Source organism: Passer montanus, unplaced genomic scaffold (assembly GCF_014805655.1).
Source record: "Passer montanus isolate IOZ18808 unplaced genomic scaffold, ASM1480565v1 scaffold23, whole genome shotgun sequence".
Lineage (NCBI taxonomy): Eukaryota > Metazoa > Chordata > Aves > Passeriformes > Passeridae > Passer > Passer montanus.
The window spans coordinates 8,638,810-8,663,917 of NW_024366926.1; the positions used below are offsets into that span (position 1 = coordinate 8,638,810).

At 41.3% G+C, this 25,108-nt stretch overlaps 1 protein-coding gene across 7 annotated transcripts in view; it reads right to left on the minus strand.

The window, feature by feature from the left end:
- Positions 1–985: 985 nt before the first annotated feature.
- The window catches only part of LEF1 (lymphoid enhancer binding factor 1), a 74,522-nt gene continuing 50,399 nt past the window's right edge, over positions 986–25,108 (minus strand). For 5 of the 7 annotated variants that reach the window (XM_039710713.1, XM_039710718.1, XM_039710712.1 and 2 more), the window contains 3 exons: positions 23,611–23,718; positions 19,957–20,005; positions 986–6,984 (listed from right to left, as the gene is read on the minus strand). In XM_039710713.1, coding sequence (XP_039566647.1) covers positions 6,905–6,984; positions 19,957–20,005; positions 23,611–23,718 — 237 coding nt within the window. In that variant the 3' untranslated portion in view covers positions 986–6,904. Of the gene's footprint in view, positions 6,985–19,255; positions 19,297–19,956; positions 20,006–23,610; positions 23,719–25,108 lie in introns of all 7 variants that reach the window. The other 2 variants (XM_039710719.1, XM_039710717.1) reach the window with 1 other exon arrangement.

Here is a 25,108-nt window from a genome sequence, read left to right on the forward strand (position 1 = left end):
ATCTGAAATTAGTGCCATATTCTCTACCTTCTGCAGGCAAGGAAGTGGTTTTAGAGAACTTGCTGAATCTGCTGGGGAATGGAGAGAGAAGTAACAAAGTTTGATATTTGGCAACTGGAAATCCAGCATGTGTTAGAGAATTTTAGATACCTTTGACTAGGAGTGATTTCAAGATGTGAATTAGCAAGGATATCCTTCAACCCAAACTCCTGTATGCTGTGAAGAATGTGGCAGGCTTTTCTATCCTGGTTAGGAGTTGTCTTCTGCTTAATTTAATTGAATATTGGCCACAATGTCTAAAATAAACTGTTTGAAATCTGGTAAAGGGACAGGTGAGAAAGTCTGCCTAGTCTTCATTGTTCAGCTGAGAGAGATGTGTATCTGGAACTGGTTTTTGCACTTTTTCATTTCATGTTTTCTGTGAGCTGCTACTTCTACCTAGTTACACCTTCAGCCTAAGCATGGCTCTCTCCACACTTCACTGCGGTCATGGCAGTGTAAATGTTATAATAGCAGCAGTGCCCAAGAGAAAATAGTTCAGATGAAACCCTTAAAACCACACCCATCAGCTTTCTCTGTGCTTTATTTTCTCTGTCCTGTCTAGGTTTCCTTGCCATTGCCTCTGAAAATGAGCTAACTCCTGCCCAAAAATTGGCAAAGGGTTAAGCTAGTGAGACAACAGCTGGAGTAAGGTGATCTGAAGAATTCTTTGTATTTTGGTTGATAAATACAGTATATTCTATATTTATATAATTGTGTTGTAGCTGTTATGAAAGCTATACCTGTAGTGTAGTTGTATGTATCTTATTTTAAATATCTTTTAATTCTTTTCTCTGTGGTTTACCTGAGTTACATATAATTGTATCTGATTCTCACAACATACCTGGGAGCTAAGGAAGTACCATCCTTCAAATGTGCTTGGCGAACACATATGCAGGGAAATTCTTCCTTCACTTGTCCAGAAAATAAGTCTTTCTCCCCTTTCTTCCTTCAAATTGTATTTATTTCCAAACTGGACAGAATGAAAATATACTTTATATATATGTGCTAGATTTAAGTCCATTTTTTTTAGGTTCATAGGAAATCCAGCATTAGGTCATTGGAAAGGGGCGACTGCTTCTGAGTGGGCAGGAGCAGTTAGCAAAGCTGTTCCATCAGCAGGGAACTTTCTGCCAATGAGGACAGGCCAAGAGCAGAGGAGTTAGTCAAAAACAAGAGAGAAGGGGGAGGAGGGAAGAGCTCGAGAGTGGAAGTGAAATCAAATGGACTAGAGGGAAGAAGGGAATAAACTACTTGAATATCAAGAAAAGGTTTGCAGTTCCATTTCAGTGTGTAATTTCAATAAGTTCCCACTTAGTAAGCAATTAAATATGAGTAGTCACTGCTTTAGAGTACCAGTATAGGCAGAATTAGACTGCTCAGTGATTAACTAAGTGCTGTGAGTGGTTTGATTTCTGGGTCATGCAGTTATACCAGTCTCACTCAATGGGTAACTTTGACCATACGTGAAATCTGCCTTGTAAAATTTGAATTTTCAAACAGTGGATAAAACCATTCATAGTTAAATTTCTTGAGGGTTATTAGATTAGGATGTTTTGACTGTTAATTCTTTCAGGTTGTTGTCATTAAAAGTTGAGTACAGTTTGAGGCTATCAGGTCTTTACAGGAAAAAAGCAGTGGCTGTTCTGTCACATGATTTGTTTGCAAATATGATTACTACCTATTAATTTAGCATTAACAGAGTGTAGAATGAAAGTTGTTGCTGCTGATGTTAATCATGACAAAATTAAACATTTTGCAGAGAAGAGTAAAAAGGAAATGTATTTCAGGATAGCAAAAGCAACGACCAGAATGTGAGAATCTTGTCCATCCTGGGCTTTTTTCAGTCCAGGGATGTAGTCACTACCATATTGTGCTGTGTACTGTCTCATCTTTCGTTACCCAGCACTTTGCTTTCACAGGCAGGTGCCAAGAAGAACTAATCCTTCTATAGCATTCTGCTTTGTCAAGGTCTGAGTCCTTGTTTCCATGGCTTTTTCTCTGTCTTAAAAGACAGAGATTTCCTAAGTCAGCCAAACAGATATCCTGTAGGACTTTTTTAGCCACTTTTCTTAGCTGTAGGAAATTTATAAAAATTCAAAGAATGGCCTGTCCAAATAACTTTTCTGACCGTCATTAAGTTTTGGAGTATGTTATTTTTTTTATTCTCCTGAAGATTTTATTGTGTCAGTTACCTTTTCTCAGCACAGTGAACAGTACAGACCACTTCTTGGCTGAGTTGCTCTTCTAGTATGAAGCAGAAATTTTTCTCCTAGCTCTGCTGGTTTATGCTGATTTTCCATAGCTGACTGGTTAATGAACCTGTTGCATATTTGTGTTTGTTGGGTTTCTGGAAGGTGGGATGGGTGAGTTTATCAAAATGTGATTTGTAGAACAGCATTCACAAGAAGAAAACCTTGGTTTTCTAAGGTTCCCAGACCAGGTATGCAGTGACTGTTATCTCAGCCAAGCAGACATCTGTGATTCAGTGAAGGCATGGTTGTTGCAAGGAGGAGTGTCCAAAGAGAAGGCCATCATTTAAAATCCATGGCCTGAAGGTATGACTGCTTATCTGGGAGGATGGGGAGCAGTATTTCAGTCCTTGTTTTGACCTGGCCAAAACCTGGTGATTAAGAGGTTTATTTCCCCTGTTTCTGGCACATATATTCCTTTGACAGATGCCCATTTGCTTGCTTGGCTTTCTAAACCTGAGCTTCATATCTATGATGAGACTCAAAGGGTAAATACATACATTAATCCAGAGTTTGTCTTCCTGATGTCTCATGGAGAAATGAATGTGTTTGGACATACTTTCTAGGTTTTTGGTTTCATCTTGGAATGTGTTTATAGCCAGCCATTTTCCTGTTACAACTTCTCCTTTTGGCTGGCTTCCTTTTTAGCCCAGTAGTTTTTCACTGACCTGACTTAGGAGAAAGGTATTCATAGCTATTTATGGACTTACTTATTTCCCCTCTAATGCTCTACTTTGTGCTGGGTCCTTGTTCTGAAGGAAAGGCTTCCTTGCTTGTTAGTCCCCTTGCAGATGAAGGGAAAAAACTGCAGCTGCCTTATGGGAGAGGTTACAGGGCATTTCTTAAGTGTCAGTAGTGTCCTTCATTTTCTGCCAGTCTTGCTTTAGCCTGATTAGCTGCCACGTAGATCAGAGCAGGAGGCCACCAGGAAACAGAATGGTTGCTTCAAAGCCTTGTGCACTGCAGTGGTTTCAAAGGAGTGCAGACAACTGATGCTGTGGATTCTGCTGTCCTAGAGCCAGGATTGGGCCCTTAAGGTTGTACATTTTCTGCAAATTGACCCAGCCATCAAACTAAGTGACTGCCTCTTCTGTTGCCTAATCCAAAGTGGAAACTACAACAGAAGATAATTCAGTAGAGCTGGTGAGTCCCTATAAGCACAACTAGTGAATCTGTCATCACTTGCTGCATAAGAAGTCAAAGTTAGCTGAAGCATTGTTCTTTTATGTAACACAGGGAAAATGGCTCTGGTCCAGGCAATCCACAAGCCCGAGGAGCCAGACCATCCTGTGATGTTGGCCTGATTAGCTGTAAATAATCCTGGCTCAACTCCCCTGTTCTGTATGTGCTGGTTTTGGTGAGGGGAGGGGGAAGGCTGTGTGTTTCCTAGGTACTGGGATAGCTCTGTGTTTATGAACTAGACTACACATGCTGTGATCCGTGCAAGAACTGCTTTTAGTACATGCACAGAACCAAGTGTGGGGGCAGAGAGTGGTTTGTGAATGCTTGTACAGAAGTGTCTGGATAATTAAATCAGCCATTAGGTAGGAGCATTTAAATCCTTGAAGATGTTTTCTGTGGGAAATACATGATAATCATCTCCTCAGGCACCCAAAAGAGACAAGGTTAGATTCTGATGTCTGCCTAAATTGCACATCAGGAATTTAGGTGCTGGTTTTGTGTCTCATCTGGAATAATTTGTTCCATGTCACAAGGATTTAAACCTAGTCTTACTGCCTGGGTAGCACCATCATTGCTTTGCCATCTTTACTAGCTCTTCTGTCTCCACTGACAACTGGCACAGTACAGTGAGGGCTCTTTCAGTCCCACAGGAACAAATGCCAAGTAGCAGGGGAGGGCAGGAGTGGAGACAGACCCAAGTCACAGGGGGCATTCCAGGATAGCAGGGTTACTCTGTTTCAGGTGCTCTCATGGCAGCATGCTAAGCCTTGCATATTAGTTAACCTTTACCATAGCTGCTGTATGTGAAAGGTCTTTGATCTATGAATGAGCCCAACACATGGTGCTTGTTCAGTGTATGTTAACAGCAGAGGTATTATTTTTAGCTCCCAAATTCTTTTTCTTCACTATTAGAGCTGAAATACCTTTCATCCTTAAGGCAGGCAACTGTTCACAACAGTGTACTGGGGACAATGTGCTACATGATGCTGACACTTCCATTGGGAACAATTTTTTTCAGAATGGATAAATGGCTCTTTAAATAGCCATTACAAAATCTAAACAAAGTAGTCAGGTTTTTAAGTTCTAAAGAGAACTGTTGTCTTTGGAACATGTAATTTGCAGATCTCACTGCAGTAATCCTTGATTTAGAACAATTACAGCACTAACTGCTTGCCTTTTTTCCCCTTTAAAAAACAAAACCAAACCCCAAACCAAAAGCCAGACAGGTTTCCAGCAAAGGCTGGGATAATTGAATGGAAACATAGCCAAGTCTTGCAAAACTCCAGCATACAGTTGCTTTTCTCTCAAGAGATATTTTCTCCTGCCATCTTAGAGCCTGGTCACTTGTTTTTCTTTTTTTTTTTTTTAACATAATCACCAGTTGCTAGAAATAAATATTGCAAGAACTAATAGTCTGGTTACAGCCTTAAAACTGGGCATGTGTGCAGTGCACACTGGTTTAAGAGGAAGTTGTTTTATAACATTTTTAATTATGAAATTTCTTATGCAACCGAGTTAAGGGGTCATTTATAAACAATCCAATTCCAAAGCTTCCTTAGGCAGTAACTGACCGCTTCCTTAGGCAGTAACTGACCTATGTCATTTCTTGTAGCTTAAGCTTGACTCAGTCCAGTCTCACGCCAAACAAGATTTGGGAGCTGGAATATAAAGAATGCTGATTCAATGTACAGTTCATAATATTTCTTTTCCACTCACAAATAGGTGCAGTAGTTCCATCTATGGCTCCAGTGTCTGTCTTTTTTTTTTTTTACATCCTTTAGTAGAAGTGAGGCAGCTGTGCTGCTGGCTATGGCAGGAACATCTCCCAGGCACCACTGGCAGCAGGCAGGCCATGCTGACTGGATCTCAGACCATGAACCAGGCCTTGCACAGCTGATTCTGCAGCCAGCTTCAGTCCCTGGCTGTGGGATAATTTATGCAGCTACAAGAAATTTAACTGTAGGCCTCTACCTCTTGTGTGGGCATGGAGCGCATCCAGAAAGAAGCAAATCCATATTTGTAATCATCAGCTTAAAACCACTGCTCCTTCCTTAAGATTTTGCTAGGAAAATGATGATGGAGGGATCCTTAATACTTCCACTTAAGCCAAAGTTAACTGAGCAGCACAAGGGACTGTTGACCCTCCCCATTCCTTATTCATGGTATGGAACTGAGACTTCACTTTTCAAAGAAAAAGTCATTTTCCAAAATCACTTCAGGTGAGCAAACACCAAACAGATACAATGTATTTCCTACAACAGAAGACTGAGCAAAAAGTCTTCAGCCTTACAAGAGATTGTGACTTCCTGAGTTTGCTTCTGTCTTTGAGGGATTCTAGCAAAACCCATTCTTGGTTTGGTTTTGGTTTTTGTTTTTTTTAAGCCAATTTTAAAGACAGTTAACTTTCATTTTATTACAAAGCTTTTATTAAAAAACAAATGCTCAGCACATTAACTCAAACTGGAATGACAAAAAAAAAATTGGTTGACAGTATTTTTGGCAAAGGCTGTGCCTTACTATTTTAAAAAATGGGTACATCAATGCTCATTTCAACAACTGGCATCAAATCCCACTAACAGGCTAACAAAAACAGATACAAATACAGAACAATTGAAGTAATAATTCAAGTGCTGGGCTTTTTACAAGGAGAAGGGGAATGGGTGAGAAGGAGAACTCACTGCAGTCAGATTTGCTGGATGTATTGCTTATGTTTACAGAGTAGATGATGCAAGACTAACATGTCTACTGACCAGCTGACTGTTGTTACATTTATTTAGTTCTATAGGACACTGTATTATATAGACTGAGAGGCCACTATTTGTTACAAATAGTTTAACAAAACAGCCACCTTTTTTCCATACAGATTTTTCCTCTGGCAGAAAAAAAAAAGAAACTCCTTTTATTTAAAAAGTATTTCAGATTTCTGACACTTGTTTAAGCTCATACCTAGTAAAATATACACCAAAGAAATTACAAACTAAAAGTTAAAATATAAAAGCATTCAAGTTTCTTAAAAAAAGCTAAAACCAAAATTGATCCTGTCGCACCATTAAATAAAAAGAAGGTTGAGCGCGTCATCCTGGTCCAGGCAAATTCCATCCCTCGATGTGCTGTATGGGGCAGCTGTGGTCTACGTAATTCTGCTGGCTGAAGCAGGCACAGACAGCCATGCTACTGTGTTTGCTGACTCAATATGGACACAGATGAGACGGGGGCTTAAGAGTGCAAGGCAGAGGTGAAGACAAAAGCTGCTCTGCTGACCCAGGAGCTCATTTGCTCTATTTATATCGGGGCTGGACCTCGTGATAGTGAAGGATTTTGGCAGTGATTGTCTTTATGATTCAGTGTCTCTAGCAGTGACATCAGGGTGAAGGACATCCTAGACAGACTCCTTGGGGGTGGTCTGTGTGGATGAAGGACACACCTAGGGTTTAACAAGCTTCCATCTCCAGAAGGGGTCCTGGTGTCGACGCCTTTGCTTTGCAAGTTGAGAAAGCATTTCTTTTCCCACCTACAGGGAAGAGGGGAGAAAAAAGAGAGAGAGTGTGTGATAAAGACTATCTGAAGCCTTTAAAAAAAAATCTTCAAACAAGCTGGTGATGGGTCACTGTTAACTCTTACAGCTCTATTAGTAGAATGCATTACAATGTCAAAGTTAAATGCCGAATTTATTATTACTTGCTTTTGCTTGAAGTTTGCAACAGTATTTATGGAAAGTAGTTTGCATTGCAAAGAGATACCAACTAGAAAGGTGGGATTTTAAGCATCCAGCATATTACAGAATTTCTTCCCTTTAGTAGTGGATTTCATTTATCTACAACATTTGACCCAGATACCATTACAAAATTAGACATCCTCAGGCTTTAATACTGCAGTGCAGTGGTTGAGGTCAATTAAACCTCTATTTCAGAGCCTCAAGCTCTGCTCCCTGCAGACATGAAAAAATGATGTCTTCTGCAAGCAATTTGATAGAGGGATGTGGTGGATGAGGCTTGTGTGAACACTGGCTCTACCATCCATCCTCATGACTGGGGAGGATTTGTTCTGCTCTTCAATGGGGTAGGGAACATCTTCCAGCTGTGTAAGAACCATGAGTCTCCTCCCTAGCAGTAAAGTTCACTAGATCTTGGAAGGATTTATATTCTTCGAGCATGTCAAATGGCCCACACTGCAGGCCTAATAGGAATTGCTTATCCAGAGGGGAACAGCCTAGGTTTCTGGGTTACATCAGCTGATTTATGAAATTGCCAACTCAACGCAACCCTTGCCATTCTGATCCAGACAAGTGGGTTATAACAGGGTATCCACCCAAAATCTCTCTAATGTCAGACATTTTTCCACACATGGTCTCCAGTAACTGTTTGGGGATTACTGGTATCTCAGAAATATCGACATTAACCTCTAGGTCTCTATGTACCTCAATTGCCTAACAAATAGAAGGTTCAATGAGCAAAGCTTTTGAGAGTGATCAAAATTAGCACAAGAATGCAGTTCATTGGAGAAGATAAACAAATTTTCACCAGAAGAAACACAAAATGCTTAGTCACATAAAAATACACTGCCAGCACCTTGAGTCACGCAAGGCAAGACAGAACAAGTTTATGAAGAAATGGTTTAAACCACAAGTCAAAGTTCTTTTATACTAATCATGATAGGTAGACTGCTTAAGCCTGCAAGAGCCACAATCTGAATTAATCAGCAAATTTTACATTACATTTCAGCAGTATTTAAACCAGGGCCATTTAGAACTAAGCACCCACTTCCCATCCGCTGCAGCTTCCATGTAAACCATTGCCACACAAAGTGTTTCACTCATAGTGGCTGAGTAGTGTGGCAGCTCCTGAGTAAGGAGTTACACTGCCTCATGTAGTCCAGGGTAAAAAGCTTCTAAAAGTGATTTTGTACCCTTTGATTTTAATCAGCATAAGCTGAGGTTCCAAAATCTTATTAAACAAGTTGACTCCTTATCAGAGGTCACCCATGTGGCTGTTGTTACAGCAGAAAGGAAAGTCGAGGACACTTAAGTTCAGCTGCAGACCAAGGCAGAAAAGACCAGCATTAATTGATAGCAAACTGCTCTGTGTAGCTTAGATTTGATGGAGACTTCCTTGTTGCCCACATAGTGCCATCCCTGATACATGAGGAATAACTTACACCTGCTGCTGGTAGCCACAAAAGGACATTTAAAGCCACTGAGGCCTCTTAAACAGCACAGCTAAAAGTCCACTGGCAAACCAGCAGTTTCAACAGAGGTGGTCTGTATTGACTAATTCAATTCCTATTTCCTCATAAAACCAGCCCATGTCCCAACTAAAAAAAGCCTCCTGAGCTTCCTGCCTTTTTTTTATTTTTTATAAAGTAGCGCAGTGCTCCGTAACACGTGCGGATCAAAGAGCTACGAAGGGCTCTACCTTTCCAAGGAGCACGAAAGAGAGGCCAAGCAAACAGCAGAGCAACACTGGGGAGAGCACCCTGCAGCTTTATATTTATTTTGTGCCTTTTCATCCCAGATTTTCAAAGGTTTGGTCCAGGTTGCTCTTCCTGGGAAGGTTTTCCTCTCAGTCTTACATGAAAACATTCAGCTTCCTGTTGAGGAATGGCCTTGAGGCGCCAGGCCAGTAGTTCACAGCAGTCTGATACAAGCGCTGTGATTCAGAGCTACTCCCCATTAGCAGCCAGGAATGTCTACTTCACTGAAGGAAATGAAATGCTCTTCTGTTGAGATGGTTCCCTGCCTCCTCCCCCCTTCCCTTACCAGCAAGCTGTCTTTGAAGTCAGGAGGTTAAAATAACGACCGTGGCCTTGCTCTGGCCCTCAGCTTTTTCCAACAGCCATTGCCATTGCTTCTTTCTCAATCCAGAGGCAGCTTTTGCAGCCCCTGCCTCCTTTCCATAGCTTCTAACTATGCCCAACTCCTCTAGAGAGGCTGCAGACACCACGGTGATTCTGGAAGGGGACAGGGGAAGCCCCACGTATTTTTATTTCCAAGCAGTACAGCAAATTATAGAGCAGCTATCCTGAAAACAGCATCTAGAACCCAGCCTTTCCCCTGCTGCACATTAAGGCTACACGCTGGAAATAGCTTCTACTGCTGATAAACCAAATAATACCTAAAAAATACGAGTGATGATGGTGTTGCCTTACAGATATAAAACAGGTCAAATCAGGATTCTTTTCAAGAAACCACAGGCATGTGCTAAGGAGACTGAAGACTTCCCACATCTAAGGCTTCACTGGGGGGCTGCAGCTGAAGTCTCGCCAGGCGAGGCATGCCCTAGCAAAGCCCAATCCACAAGTGAAGTCGGCACAAATCAAAGACTGCAATTACAGCTCCCTGGCTGTGGTTAGGCTTCAAAGAAAGTGCTGCAAGTCACATTTTACATATGTGAAGTCTTGAGCCTGAGCCACAATAGGAGGCACTGTCTGTGCCATTTGCAGTGTACATCTGACTGCAGGAGGATAGGGGAAAAAGAAAAAGAAAACAACACCTCAAGTAAGAAAGAGACATATGATTCAAGAATAATGAAGTGCAAAAAGAAAAGCTTTACTATCAAAGTGATAAAACTAATTCAGGAATTGCTACGGTAAAACTAGATTCTCCTAGCAAGCCTGGGCTCAGTGGCTGAGGGGATGACAAGGGGATCTGAAGTCCTCCCCATGTTTCAGAATGAGATAGATGAAGGGTGGGTCTGGAAAGGTCTTATTCTTCCCTTCTGGTCTTTTAACTTTTCTAGAACAAGGGAGAGAATTATGCAGCTTCATCCAGCTCATGCTAATCAGAAAAAGTGACTGAAGAAAGTCAGGAATGTCCGGGTCAGTACAGGAATAAGTACTGAGTAAAAGAGATACCTAACCCTTCACAGAGGGCAAGGGATATTAAGCATTTTAAATGAGGTACTTTTTTTCCTACACCTTTCCCTATCACATTGTTTGGATACAGTTCTGAGAGACAAAACTACATATAACAGGCAGTTACATGTGGGTTTTTTTTTAAAGAAAAAAGTTCATATCAAACCTGTCTTTTAATCCAGTACTTCAAACACCATGGCAAATTCAGGGACCCAAAAGCTGAAACTATAATTTTCTTTGTAAGTCCAAAACGAACATGTTCAACTTACTGCCAGCCGTGGTTTATTCAATAATCCAGAAACCCAGATATGCAAAAGCAGGTCATTATTATTTATCGGGGTGGTTCAGGGTGTTTGTGAAGTCCCTCTGTATTTTCTTTAACAGCAGAGTTGGAAAGGGTTTCAGGCGCAAGCAGATAGATGCCGGCGCTGCAGTCTGCTCCTCTTCCTGCCCAGCTGTGCCATGGTTTGTGGGTTTAGCCCAAACCAGATCCTTGAGATGTTCAGGGCAAACACAAACAAACACTCCACAACCCTGGTTGTTTCTAAACAAAAAAAGCACCTCCCAACAAAACCCCAGTCATTTAAGTAATCCAATTTGCTGCAGGGTCCCACAAGCTGTTACAAAACATGGATGGAGAGACCTACGGGAGACAGGAAAAAGCCCTCTCTGTAAGAGCTGGATACCAGCAGGCAGCAGAGGAAACTTTTTAAGCTGCCTTTGTGTCCAAAGAAATGACATAAAATTGTACCATAAAACTGTAACAGATGCTGCCATGTTGAAACTATGTTAGCATGAAGTTTTTCTTGGTCTGTCTAACGCCTCCATCCCCCTTGCTACTTTTAACCTCAGTCCATTGCTGCTAACTGTGAATGGAACATCACAGCAAATTATTCACTGCTGTTTTAAATGCCCTGAATTACCTGCCCCTGAAAATACCTCTCCATTAACTACAGGTGGACCCTGGAGTCCTAACTTCTGTCCTCATAGTTTGACCTCAGCTAGATGCATTAAGTGAGCAACAGGAATATTCCTCCCTCAGCATTCCCAAGCCAGAGACCTCTTCCAGAGCAGATTAGTTTCAGCACAGAAAACGCCCAGGTATTTTAGGGTTCCCGTTTTGTGCAGCTGACGGCAATGATGCCAAGCAGGTGTGGCTCTTATCAAAGGCCCCCAGTGTAGGCAGCACAAAACTACAAGCTCTATCACTTAGCTAGAATCTTTTAAATTATCTTACTGGAAGACCCAAGACATGTTTTTCCTGTTGGGTGTGGGAGGGGAGAGAGGCTCCATGTTTATAATAAAAACCAGATTGCCTCTAGACAGCTGTCTCTAGCAGCTTCTTAAAGAGGAACAGTATCCTAAAGCCAGAAAGAGGAAGAAACAGGCTTGTCTCCTTTCTGTATCTTTATGGCATATAATAAATATTCAGGAGATTATTTTTTAAATTATTTGTTTTCTAGACTGAGAGTTAGGAGCACTGAAACTGCTATTTCAGTTTTCCGCTGCTATAACAGAGAAGAACGTGAGTTATTGGTAAAGCAGTAAGTGAAGATTCAGAAGAAAGAAATAACACGGGTACAGTTTCCTTTGTAGATCTCTTTTTTTCTGCCACAATTAAACATAGGTTAGAATTTACAGTACTTTGAAAGACAATCTCAACAGCTAAATCTTCTGATACATGGAATAATTTAAACAGTTGCTTTCATGAAACCAAAGGCATGTCAGATGTAACCTGAATATCTTCTTGAGCTTCCATCAACTCTTTTACACTCAGGCATCCACAGAGCAACACTACAAGCATAAGACAACAGTACACAGAAACCACTACAGAATTCAAACATACCAGCTTCACTTTGATGCAATTAACTCATCCCATCATAAAATCTCTACTGGTCCAAAATACACAACAGGAAATCTGTGTACCTCAAAAGACCCACATATGTGAAGAAAACCAACTGTTCATCAAAATGTAGTCCCATCTAGTGTGTGCATTTGCCTTTACACCATAGAAACCACTTCTGTGTAGTTATTTTGGCAATAATATTTTACCACGTGAAAATTTCAGGTATCCCTGAGATGAAGATAGATAGAAGGCTCTCATAACTCCTGAGTTTAACTCCGATACAACTTAATATTAATGAGGGAACACATATCCTGTAACTTTTGCAAGGAGGAAGCGACTTCAGAAATGATGTCTCTCTGCTCACTTAAGCCTACTTAACTCTCTTCAAGCCCTGATCCCACTGCACTGATGCCTGTGGCAAGAACACCATTTCAGCAATGGTCACTGGTACCATTTTCCTCAGTTGCCTCTAACCTGCTCACACATTACACCCCAGTGCCAGTGATACCCTCACTGTACAAATGCTTTCAACATCTGCTCCTATCCCTGGGAGGAGGAGCTGAAACATCTTGTCCTGAAAGCTCTCACTAAAGCCCATAACATCTCACTGACTTGCCAGGATCATGTTTTAACTGGCCAGACAGTGGTGCTTCAGCTGGCCATGCTGCTCCTTCAGCTGGCCATTCCTTGTACAGCTTTCCAATCCACAAGCTTTCAAAACTGTCTGGATGGTACAGTCTTAACAAGAATGTAAAGGGTCAGAGATTTAAAAGGTGACTTACATAAAAAATTCTTAAAGTAGAGGACTAAGGAATTGACTGGTATGAGGAGGTTTGATCTATTAGCAGTGACTTTTGCAATGTCATGATTAAGGCTCTTAGGTTTTGTTCTGTTCTTTTGGTTAACTTGTCTTCAGGATGGCTAGGTTTGCATTCATGTTTATCAGGAAACCTCTTTAATCATAATCTCTAAGATCAGAGGCAAATGGAAGCAAAACTCAGTGCAAGGGTATGTTAGGGTTTGCTAAACTTTGATAGAACTGCATTTGAATACAATTCTGTTGAAATTACAAGACAGACTTCACCCAAGCTTAGTATCCAGAAACAAATGGGAAAGACTTTGACAGTCCCATAAAAACTTGCTTTCTAGCTCACCAGGAACACAGTATCAAAAACTCATTTTGAAATTTTTCATGTAAATACACCAAAAAAAGGTGAAACTGCAATGCAGACCTGAGAAAAAACACTAAAATTCTGAAGTTTGTTTCCAACTGGAAATGAAACAACATTTCAAAACCTTACATCTTATTTATGAAACAGTTTGTTTCTACCGAGTTTTTCTCATGACCTTAGACTTCTCAGTCTGGTGGTGAGTTTACTAAATCCACCAAAATATACCATTTTTATCCAGAGAAGAATGGTGCACCAGCAGTCAACTCCCTGTCCCCACCCTATCCCACAGGAAGAGGTAGAACAATAGTTGTCCCACTGCTCTCTTCATTCTAGCCCAAGCCGCCTACTGCTAACACCTCAGAAGTGAAACAATAAGGGGTTTTTTAATCACTTGTAAATGTGGTTAAGTTCAAACTTCATTAAGCATCTCTAATTTCACAGTAGGTTCTGCAACTTGAGTATTTCCAACAAAAGAAACACACACACTGTCCTTCTGAATTACCTATTTTTTTCATTTGTCAGTGTCAATTTAAAACATGAAAAGCTGAAGATCAGCTTCATAACTGACCACGTTGCATTCATTTTGCAAAATTCTTAACATTTTTTTTCTTATTTCTCCAATCCCCTATCTATGCTCATTATCTAGTTGAAAGTGTTCTGATGTTCTTTAATTTGTAAAACCTATACTTTGCTACTACCCTCACTTATGCCTCCCACAGTGATTGCACTGAAAATAGCCCTTCCCTTCCCTTCCCTTCCCTTCCCTTCCCTTCCCGGATGATAATGGGAAGCAGAGACCTGGGTCTGCTCTGTTGCACCTCTCCCAGCAGATGTCAGTGCCCCTCTGTCCCTGCCACCTGCAGGGTCAGAAAAGCAAACCCATGGATTCTCTTCAGGTTTGCTCCTCTGACCTTTTCCTTGATGTCAGAGAACCTAAAAGAAAGGAGGGCTTCTGTCTTACACCTCAGCAAGATCAATGTCAGGTCAGAATTAAGTTGCAGGAGAGGACAAACAGGAGGGACAGAATGCTATCCAGAGGGGTGCAGGCAGGCTAGAGAGGTGTCCTGTGCAAACCTCTTGAAGTTTGACAAGTGCCAAGTCCAGCAACTGGGTCAGGACAAATACAGACTGGGTGGAGAATGGACTGGGAGCAGCCCTGTGGAGAAAGACTCGGGGGTATTGGTGAAAGAAAGCCAGCCATGTGCACTCACAGCCCAGAAAATCAGTTGTATCCTGGGCTGTATCCAAAGCACCTTGGCCAATAGGGCAAGGGAGGAGATTCTGCTCTGGTGAGACCCCACCTGCAGTGCTACATCCAGCTCTGGGGTCCCTAAGAGTAAAAGCATGGACCTGTTGGACTGATCCCAAAGGAGCCCACAAAGATGCTCAGAGGGCTGGAGCAGCTCTCCTCTGCTGACAGGCTAAGAGAGTTGGGCTTGTTCAGCCTGGACAAATCTCCAGTGAAACCTTACAACAGTCTTCCAGTTCCTAAAGGGGACCTACAGGAAAGCTGGAGAGGGACTTCTTACAGTGGCATGTAGTGATAGGACAAGGGGGAATGTTTTTAAACTGACAGAGGACAGGTTTAGATGGGATATTAATTCTTTAATGTGAGGGTGGTGGTGCCCAGGGAAGTTGTGCCATCTCTGGAAGTGTTCAAGGCCAGATTTGATGAGGCTTTGAAAAACCTGGTCAGGTGGAAGGTGTCCCTGGCCGTGGTGGGGGCCATTGGAACTAGATGATCTTAAGGTCCCTTTCAATCCAAGCCAGGATCTGTCTGAGGGCTATGATCTTTTTGTATGGGGGGCGATACTCATTTTCTATGGAAATTTTATGCTTATCTGAAATAATATAAATATTTCAATCCAGAAAATCTTCTTCTGTTCATTCTGTCCCTCTTGCCTGTGCTGAAGGCCACTACTCATGGACAAAATGGGGAATAGAGAAATATGGATCACACAGGAAACAATTTTTAAAGCAAATCAGGACCAATCTCTGCACCACCATCACCACACACATTCTCACAGAGACTAACTTCTGTGCAAGTTCTCCAAGCTCTGTTTAAAGCTTCTGAGCAGTCAAGAACTATGGGAAGGGGTGGAGCATTTGTTTCAACTTGAACTACTCCAGCAGCAATTTCAAGAGCACTGGACAACCCAGGTTTGAAAACATGCCTCAGAAAGGAAGGTACCACATCCTCTTTGCATCTCCTTTCTCAGATGCCAGCCAGAAACCCATGGTCAACCACAACCACAGTCATCAGACACTTCCATACTATTGTGGCTGTGGACTGGTCCACTTTATAGTCTGCTTTCACAGCCTCACTCCTTTTTATATTTACGTAATAGGGAAAACATAATCCAGTCATAAATTACTGCCCAAAAATCACTTCTGTGTTGAAATTTGGCTCCAATTTCCATGTAGGAAGTTTTAAATGTTAAGATAAATAATTGTTCAAAGTTAAATGGTCTTAATCTCATCCTTTTAAGTACTTTTGATTGCAAATCAGTATTAGTCAAGTTTTCTTGGTTTTGAAAGCTTTGCTAATGCAGATGCTAATTGTCATGGAATTTTGCAAGCCACAAATATACTTCTCACAGGTTTTCAGATGTCTATTAAGCTTCTCTATCACTCTTTTTAGCCCTTGAAGATATGCCAAAACACAATGTTAAATTATGTAGTTTCCCAATTGCATCCTGCCATATGTTGAATGATATGCCTTTTAGAGTTCTGTACAGAGCAAGTCATAAGAAGTTAAGTATTTCCATGCTGCAGAACAAAGGGGAATTTTTGTTAGTACCCTTTTATTCCCTTACTGATTTCAAAATACTCAAGAGATACTAAAAATCACCTTTGTTTTTCTTCCAAAAGTCACTCTTGATGGGAAATTAGAAATCTCCGCTTTCAGGACAGAATTGGTCCTATTTACAAATCCTCTAGAAGGCTGTGCTTAAAGTAAAAAGCCACCTTTCAGAAAGGTGCTCAATGGGTGATCTCTACATTGTCCTTTATCTTAGCTTTCCTCGTTTCCCCTTCCTCCCTCGCCTCGCCTCAATTTATTTTTAGCATTATCAGGTCAAATTCCACTCTTGGTTGATTTCAAAAGAAGATAATAAATAATAATTATTCCTTCAATAAATCAAAGTTATTTCAAACATTGTGTTGGGCCGTGTCAGCTGCAAAGAAAATCCTTCCTGGGATAGTTCCACAACTCTTGAAGGACACACCTTGTAGTAACCCAGGATAATACAAAGACTGGTGCAGAGGGTCACAGTATTCCTAGAGCATTCTAAAGTGCTTTACAAATTGGCCATTCAGTAGGTTGGAGTTCACAGAACTCAGTTAAATCCTAAGCAGTGAAGCCATAAGATGCCTCCTGCTGTGGTACAATTCTCGGAAAAGGGGCAACTTAATGCTACCACCTTGACTTTACCACTCTAATCACGTTCAAGTCATAAAGCAGGATTAGAGGTCCACCTTAAAAATCAGTTATTTGCTGAATGTTCATGGACAAAAAAAAAAGCCCAACAAAAACCCCACACCCAAAACTTTCACAGTATCTTAAATCATGTCTGTTTGCATGTCTCTTCCGTTACTTTCCTCTGAACATCCCACCATACAACCCTCCCACCATTTCATCCTTCTCACTTACATCACCGTAATTACAGCCCTGGCTGATCTCCTTTGTGCTGATCTTGAGATTCTTTCTTTGGTCTTGCCACCTACTCATTTCTGATTCTTCTCAGATAACAGAAGCTTGTCTCCTTCCCAGACCTCCCACCCTTCTTCTCCCTCTTCCTTACACCATCCATGCGAGTAAGAAAGCTATTCCCAAACTTATTATCTCCATCCTGTAAAGACTACAACAGCTCTGCTGTGGGCCTGGTAAGATATTATGCTTGTGGGCAAAACATTCTTTGGATTAGGCTTGCAGAGGGCAAGAGCCTTAACCTTCAGAAGTTTACTTTGAAGTCTGGTTGATTCAGGTTCCCTAAATCGTTCTGTGCATCTACTTCCAGCAAGAGCACATCTGTACATCTCCAGTGCAGATCATTCACTCAGCATGAAACACTTAGTGAGACTGCCTTCACAGGCATATACAAAGTCAACAGCACACTTTCCCTTCCCTGGAAAACATACTACTGTTCTCAGACTCTGTGTTGCAAATTGCCTGAAGACAGAGACAGATCTTGCCAACAGTTTCCACACTGTTACAAAGCCTAAGAGGACACAGGACTGTAAAGGTCAAAGGGAGAGAAAAAACCCCACACTCAGAACATTCAACCTGTAATACAGAAAATGAAGAGAAACTCCAAAAAAAGTAGGTCAGCATAGGCAAGACTGTAAGGCATCCAAGAAACCAAATATTCCCTGTTTCTACACTGTCACTTGAGCCTTAGTTGTATTCCAATCCAAATCAAGTACTCTGCATGAGTTCAGATAAAATTATGGGTATTTTGCCTACTGGTACTGTGTTAAGATCAAAGTGAAAAATATTCACAACAGTTATGGACCTGGGCAACTAAGCTGAAATATCAATTATAAAACTCAAGGTTAAAGCACTTTATTTTTCAGTAGGTATAATGTTCTAAGTAACAATATTTTACAGCTACATTTGTTGTATAGGCTACAGAACCCCAACACTGCAATCCACATCTCAAATCAGCATGACTCAGGCACATTGCAAAGGGCAAGGCTGCCTGCTTGCCTGAAAAACTTCTGCTTATTGGGAAGAAAAAAAGAGCATACATTTTGCCTTTTCACTTTATTTCAGCTTTAAAAAAAAACCCAGAAAACAAAACAACAAACCAACAAAGTCTTGTCTTAACCAAGTTTAGACTAACCAGCATAATGGCATAACTTCAGAAGAGGCTTGAATCATTGTCCTGGTTTGTATTCAAACCAAGACAATCATGCTGACTGACACACTGCACACAGGAAAGTGAAGTTGGCTTTCTCAGGCTGAAAGTCCAAGCAGAGCAGAAGGCCAACAGGAGCCTGCTTTGCTGACTGCTCTTGAGTGCCACAGGGAACCCATGGCCAAACAAGGCAGAGAGGACAGAGCCCATTTCTGATATCGTGCATGGGTGATTTTGAAAAGTTGTAATTTTATTTGCATGATTCCTGGAATTCTTGGGGATCTCCCAAGTGCAATTATGGGTTAGTAGCTTAGAAGCTACTATTATTTCAAATTAATGCCATTCCTACTAGAAAACACATCACACTGAGAGAAAGAGCCTTCCAACACAGACACTGAGAAATTAGAATCTCACTGTGGCACTATGTGCACTCACAAGCTGACTAGATGGTGTTATTGCACATGTGTAATCACTAGTCATTCCACCCTCAGTGCAGGTAATATGATATAAAGAAAGAAAACACATGCTGGAAATACAACAACCACAAAAAACCCCAACCTGCACCACACATGAAATACCACTGTACAGCTGTGGGAGAAATTCTTGAAACAACTGAAATACAGTCCCATTTCCTTAGTAGGTGTTTTGTTAGTATACAGGTGAATAAATTATTTTTAAAAGGTGTACCCAGCCAGCCAGAATCTTGTTGAAGTCAGGCCATAAAATATGCTTCAAAGCCAGCGTCCACCCTGCTCTTAAGAGCTGTGACAGTCTGGGAGGGCTTGCACCACTTAATAAACCCATCCCTGGTTCACAGGCAGACTTGTAGTGAGTCAGTGAGGTATGATCAATTTGAAAATATTATGGTTAAGCAGTGAAATGGTGAACACCTAATAGATAGCCGGTATAAAAACCATCAGTAATCAAAGTAACATTAGCTTTGGGATATGGTAGTTCTGCAATTTTTGCTAAATTCATATTATTGCATAAAATTTATAATAAGGCTTATTTTACAATTAAGTTTTATCAGCAGGAAAGCTTTAGAGATGTTCTTACCATGCTTCAGATGTAGGCAGCTGTCATTCTGGGGCCTGTACCTGTAGAAGATTGTTTTCCTTTAACAAATTTCTGTTACAGAGTTTTTGCACATTCCAAGTAAGTTTGTTTGCCACAGTGTTGCATGGAATTCTTTTTGTGTGTGCTTTTTGGTTCTGTTGTTTGGGTTTTTTTATGGTTCTTATACCAGCCATTTTTTGTTGGGGAAAACAGGGTGTTTCTTTGTAAATATTTTAAAGGCAAGGAGGAGACCTCACTGATGCTTTTAGCCAACCTACTAGGCAGCTGTTAGTGTACAAAGAAACATAAAATACAGTGAGATAAAATACAGCTACTACAAAAGGTCTGTGTAAAGTTTCCAGTGTCCAAAAATATCACACAGTATTTGAGACATAGTTAAGTCTAAAGATGACACAACAGAGATTGAGGAGAAAAGCAAAGATAAAGCAGGACAGTGATCGCAGTAATGCGTAAGTTCAGCCAAAGATGTTGATGCTGTCAGGACTGCTGCTCAGGAAGGAGTAAGGGAAAGCAGGCACGGGTTGTGTGCATGTTCACAAACTTAGATTCCAAGGGAAATATCTTAAAACATCCATCAGAAGCAAGTGTTAGACAAAAGCTCGTAAAAATTAAATAGCGCAAGCCCTGGTTTCTAAAATACACCTGAGGTGAATGGCAAGTAAGAGGTGGTCATGGCCTACCTGATGCTGATTCCTGCAACTTTTCTCTCTTCCTCTTCTTTTTCTTCCCCTGAAAAATAGGAAATTTTATCATGCCATTACATTCACAGAACTTTTTTTTGTCACTTACCTCACAGCAAAAGTCATCTGGACGCTGAAAAAGTTAGGGAAAAAACCCAATTATTTTCAGGGTAGCTTTTCTATCCCACTTTTAATGAGTTCCATGGTAACAAAGCATCTGTGGAGAAATATGCACATCAGCAATACCTATATTTATATCCATGTGGAATTACAATTTCTGGCAGTTTTTCAAGTAACACTGGTAGCCGCAAGCACCAAAAAGACTTCTCATGCTCAATAATCTGATGACACATATGTTGATATCATAATTTATGGCTCTTACAGGAACTCTTCACACATTCAGATACTTGCACTGTCATACATGGTATGAGCAGACAGGGTGTTGAAAGTACCTAGGACAACCACAACTTGTCCCCAGGGTGCAAACCAGCCAACTAGAACTGTTCTGATAATGCTGGTACCTGAACAAAAGCCAAGTCTGCTTGTGGCTGTGCCCAGAGAGCGTGCTCTGCAATAACCAAACAGCAGACACTGAACAGCAGAGCACCCTTAATATGGCTGAAGTGCAGAACACAAATGAATGCCTGGCAGCTGTCTTTCTGAGAGACCACACTGGCCACAGCCTGCCAACCTACACACTCAGCCTCCTCCTGCACCCCCATCTATGGAAATGGCCACAGCTCCTGCTTTACACAATCTGTCAACTGAAACAAAAGGTCAGCTTAGACCCACAATTTTAAACCTCAATCATCTTGTATCACCCTAACCACCACTGATATTCCTTCATGTGTCCTGTCTTTATTGCCCTCTATAATCAGTGAAAGCTTTTTGGGTGTGTTTTAAAGAAAAAATCACATCCATTTATATTTTAAAGAAGCCTCCAGACAGGCTGCAACAGATGAGCTCTGGCAAAGGCTGGTGCAGCTTCTGTGAGCAGGGCTGCAGCCTGCTGCCCATCCTCTGGCCTCACCACTCTCATGGCTGGCAGCTGCATGTCCCAGCACAGAGCATGCCACACGCACACTGGCCTCAGAGGGGAAGGGTTGAGGTGCTGGGACACATCTTTCCACAAGCTGGCTCTGCAAGGTGCTGAGAAGGACAGCAGGTGATGTGAGAAACCACCTCAAACCCCCGCAGTGCTCACTGATTGATAGACAGCAAGGAAGGACTCCAAATACAGGATGTGATGAAGACCCAGCACATGAACTTAAGTAGCCTCCACTCTGTTCTGACAGTCTGGGCCTGCCTGACTCTCAAGCTCCTATCCTTATTTATCCCAAGGCTGGCAACAGGGCTGGGTAATGCCTTGTGAGCAAGATTCCAAAGTCAGGACCAAGACTAGAAGTTGGAAAACACATTTCAAGGGCTCTGGGGAGCTCCCAGCAATATGCTTTATCACCTGGGCACCAAGGCAATGCATTTTTAGAGAGGAAAGTGCATTAGTGCAGATGTTAACATGAAAAAGTCATGGGAGGAAAATTTCTTTTATTCTCTATGTCAGGCTGACATCAAGTGCTAAAGCATAAACTGACAGCTGATCTGAGATCTACCTATGAGATAACACAAGTGAACAAATAGAAGACTGGGCTGGAAACTAGTTGTCAGCATTCCCAAATAAGATAGTTTCTGACAACTGCAGCACACACAGACACCTTCATTTTGTGAAAACAGTGTGCTTCTCATGTCTATCACATAATTTTGCATGATTGCTTTGGGTATCAGTAATAAAAACATATGAAAAAGATATTTTCAACAGTTGAATAACAATGTTTAACTTTTTCTTCAAATTCCTAAAATCAGGCAAAAATTCCTAAAACCAGGCAAACCAAAGTAGAAGAACTAAAACCAAACTATGCATTTTTTACTTGTACTGTTTTGTGAAACAGAAGAACCACCCCTAAGTCACTTCCAACCTTCAAAATACTGGAGTAATACCTGTGCTAAATAATTACAATTTCACTTTTTGACTGCTAAAGTTAGGAAAACTGAAGAGAAAAAAAAGATTCCATATATCTGAAAAGGTTTCAGTGATAAACTGTGCTCTCCTATGATCACCGTCTGACCACCACTGCAGAACGTGTGCATTCCTGGAGAGGCAGAGGGGAGGGCTGCAAGAGGAAGCTAGCAGAGCTCTTCATTGTAACATACAGGACTGGAGTATGTCAGAGCTATACTTCCACACAGGATGTAGGTTGGAAGCACATCAAAGAGATAACTCATACGTGCCACCTCACACACTCCAAATGTCTGTCAAGGCATTTAAGAAACCGCAGGTCCGCTGCTTGTGCGGTGTGGCACAGGCTGGGGCAGAACACAGGGTTCTCAAAGCCAACATGACCAAACATCACAGGACCATCTTGAAGCCTGATGTCCAGTAAGCACGAGCTGACAAGACTCCAAAGTGGTGTGATTTTCCAGCAAGTGAATTTGAGACAAGTTAAACCCCCTTGTTTCCAGGGAGTCTGTCCCTAAGACCCTGTTTGTTCCCAGCTATACTTCAAGCCAGCTCTGTTGACACGGTCTGGCTACTGGAAATAAGCCCTACCTGTGTATTGTCAGGACAGTTTATTTGCCATATAAAATGAACAGAAAGAAGCTGCTAGGGCTTTCAGTTGTATCTGTGCTTACAGAACTGGGCATGCATGTCAGCAAGGCCAGGGCATTTCCTTCAGAGATAATCACATAGTTTCTGTGTCAATGCATTCTGTGCCAGTTTCTACAGTCTCTGTTAACACTGTGTTAGGTACCTCAATGCTTAATGTCCAAAGACATCACTGAAGTAGAGAAAAACTCCTGTCCCCCTAATGCAGAAGGAAAACTGAGCCAGATATAGCATGTACATTTCCTATCCCAGTAGATGGTGTCACATCTAATGCAGGGACAGAAAAGAGCTCAGATCTCAGGTTAGGATCAGTCTGTCAGGACTGCAGCTTTTGAGATTGATACCATCACATTTGGCTACACTAACAGCTCATTGTAGGCACCAGAATGTAACCATACAGTGAAGGCTATTTAATATTTAATTATAAAACAAGAGTAACTGTAAGAAAACTTCTTAACATATACATTTATATATCTATGTATAAAAGCTTGGAAGTCTCTACCATGAAGGTTACTTATACAAGATCTGCACAGATGGACCATTCTGAATTAATTTCAGCTAAAGGTCACTCTGCATTGAGACCCCTGGGCTTGCAGTTCTCTTGAAAATAAGACATCCCTTTTTTTCTCAGGTTTAAGAAAGATTTCTGGATAATAGGTGATCATATAGAAAATGATGGAAAATTCACAGTTGTACAGTACAACATGAGCTTCCAGACAGTACTGGCCATTGTCTTAGGAAAATCTTTCCATACTATTTTTTCCCCATAAAAACTGTGAATTTTTTAAGAACCATCTCAACAACAACAAAAACCCAAGTTTTCTGGGTGCTTGAAGTGAAAACAAATACAAGGTTTATGTTATATGTATGTTCACCATCCCTTCATCCAGAACTTTCCACAAGTTATAGAGGAAAAGAAGAAACAATAGTAATTTTAGAAGTTACAAAAAGAAAGTGAATTTTAAAAAAGAACCTTCAAGTGAGTGACTTACATAGTTGTCTCTTGCAGACCAGCCTGGATAAAGCTGCATGTGTAGCTGCCTTTCTTTACGAGCTAGTTCATAATATTTTGCTTGTTCTTCACGGGAGAGAGCATGCCACTGCAAACAAAATAAACACACCTTTAGACTAGGAACTAACTTATACCTAGGCAACAGATGACTTGAGCAAGTGTTTTAGTGACTTCGATTCAGTCCTTCCCCACTGCAAAAATGAAATTCATTAGCAATTACAAGCACCTGTGTTTATTAATGACTTTCAGGCATTTGTCAGCTCTGCAACTGCCAAGTGCCTTGAGCAAGACAAAATTATTTATGGAAACAGGGCTCACCAAATAATCTGCTCACAGAACCGTGCTCTCCCAACACTACTTTAAAAAACCAACAACAAACAAACAAAAGCAAACCCCAACAAAAAAAAACAGCAACAAAATCAGTCTTTAGCTCCTGACAGAACTGAGGGGGTTTGTGCTGCTTTTAATGGGCAGCAATCTCCCCTTGACAGAAGGGTCTGCTGTCTTGGTCTCAAGCAGCCCCCAAACACAAGTTTTCAATGCCAACACAGAAGGCTTTCTGTGCACCAACAACCCTGTTCCAAAATCATCTTCTAAGTATTGAACTTTAAGATACCTGCTTTCTGATTGAAAAAGGAAATGACAACTGCAAAAGTTTCAAAGATAAAGAAATCACAGGACTACAATCTTGCAAGTTATATGAGTTGACCTTTGTAGCCAAGCAGGTATAAATTTCCTCATTTCAGGAAATTTAAGGAATAAATTTCTCTCAATTTATTCTCTCAATCTCACAGTGCCTCTCAATACTGCCTTGGTCAGTGATCAAAAGGAGGTATTCACTGGGAATTTGAATAATCCCTACTCAGACTCGGATCGATACAGAAGCCACCCCTATCCTCATTTCTGGGAGTCAGTTGCAAAATGGGCATTTACCTCTGCTGCTGTCCCTTGGAAGAACAACACTGGCAGAGAACACAAAGGTTGTACTGAGTTGGCCTGCATAGGGTTTTTTGTGAGCATGGAAAGTATAAAACACAGCTACCATGCCACAGAAGCATACAGTGCTGAGCCTGGCTCTGCTACATGAACTGGGATCATCAATCCACAGCTGATAACTTCAGAAGACATTCAAAACTTGGCTGGGAAGGTTCCTGAGCAACCTGTTGTAACTGGACCTCCTTTGTGCAGATGTTGGACTACATGACCTCTGTGGGTCCCTCCCAACCTGCATGACTACAACTGGACCACGTTATATTCACTTTTGAGTTTCATCTCCAGCGGCATCCAGTGTTCATCTCTCAATGACCCCTTCCTGCCCTGATGGACAGTATCCTAAGGGAGGACCCAGAACATGATTAGAATGCTCCTTCTATGTGTGACTGAGGGTATTTAATGTCTGAGATGCTGACACCACAATGTGAGAGGAACAAACACAAATTTGATGATGTTGCTAATGCTGAAAAAAAAATCATCAAGAT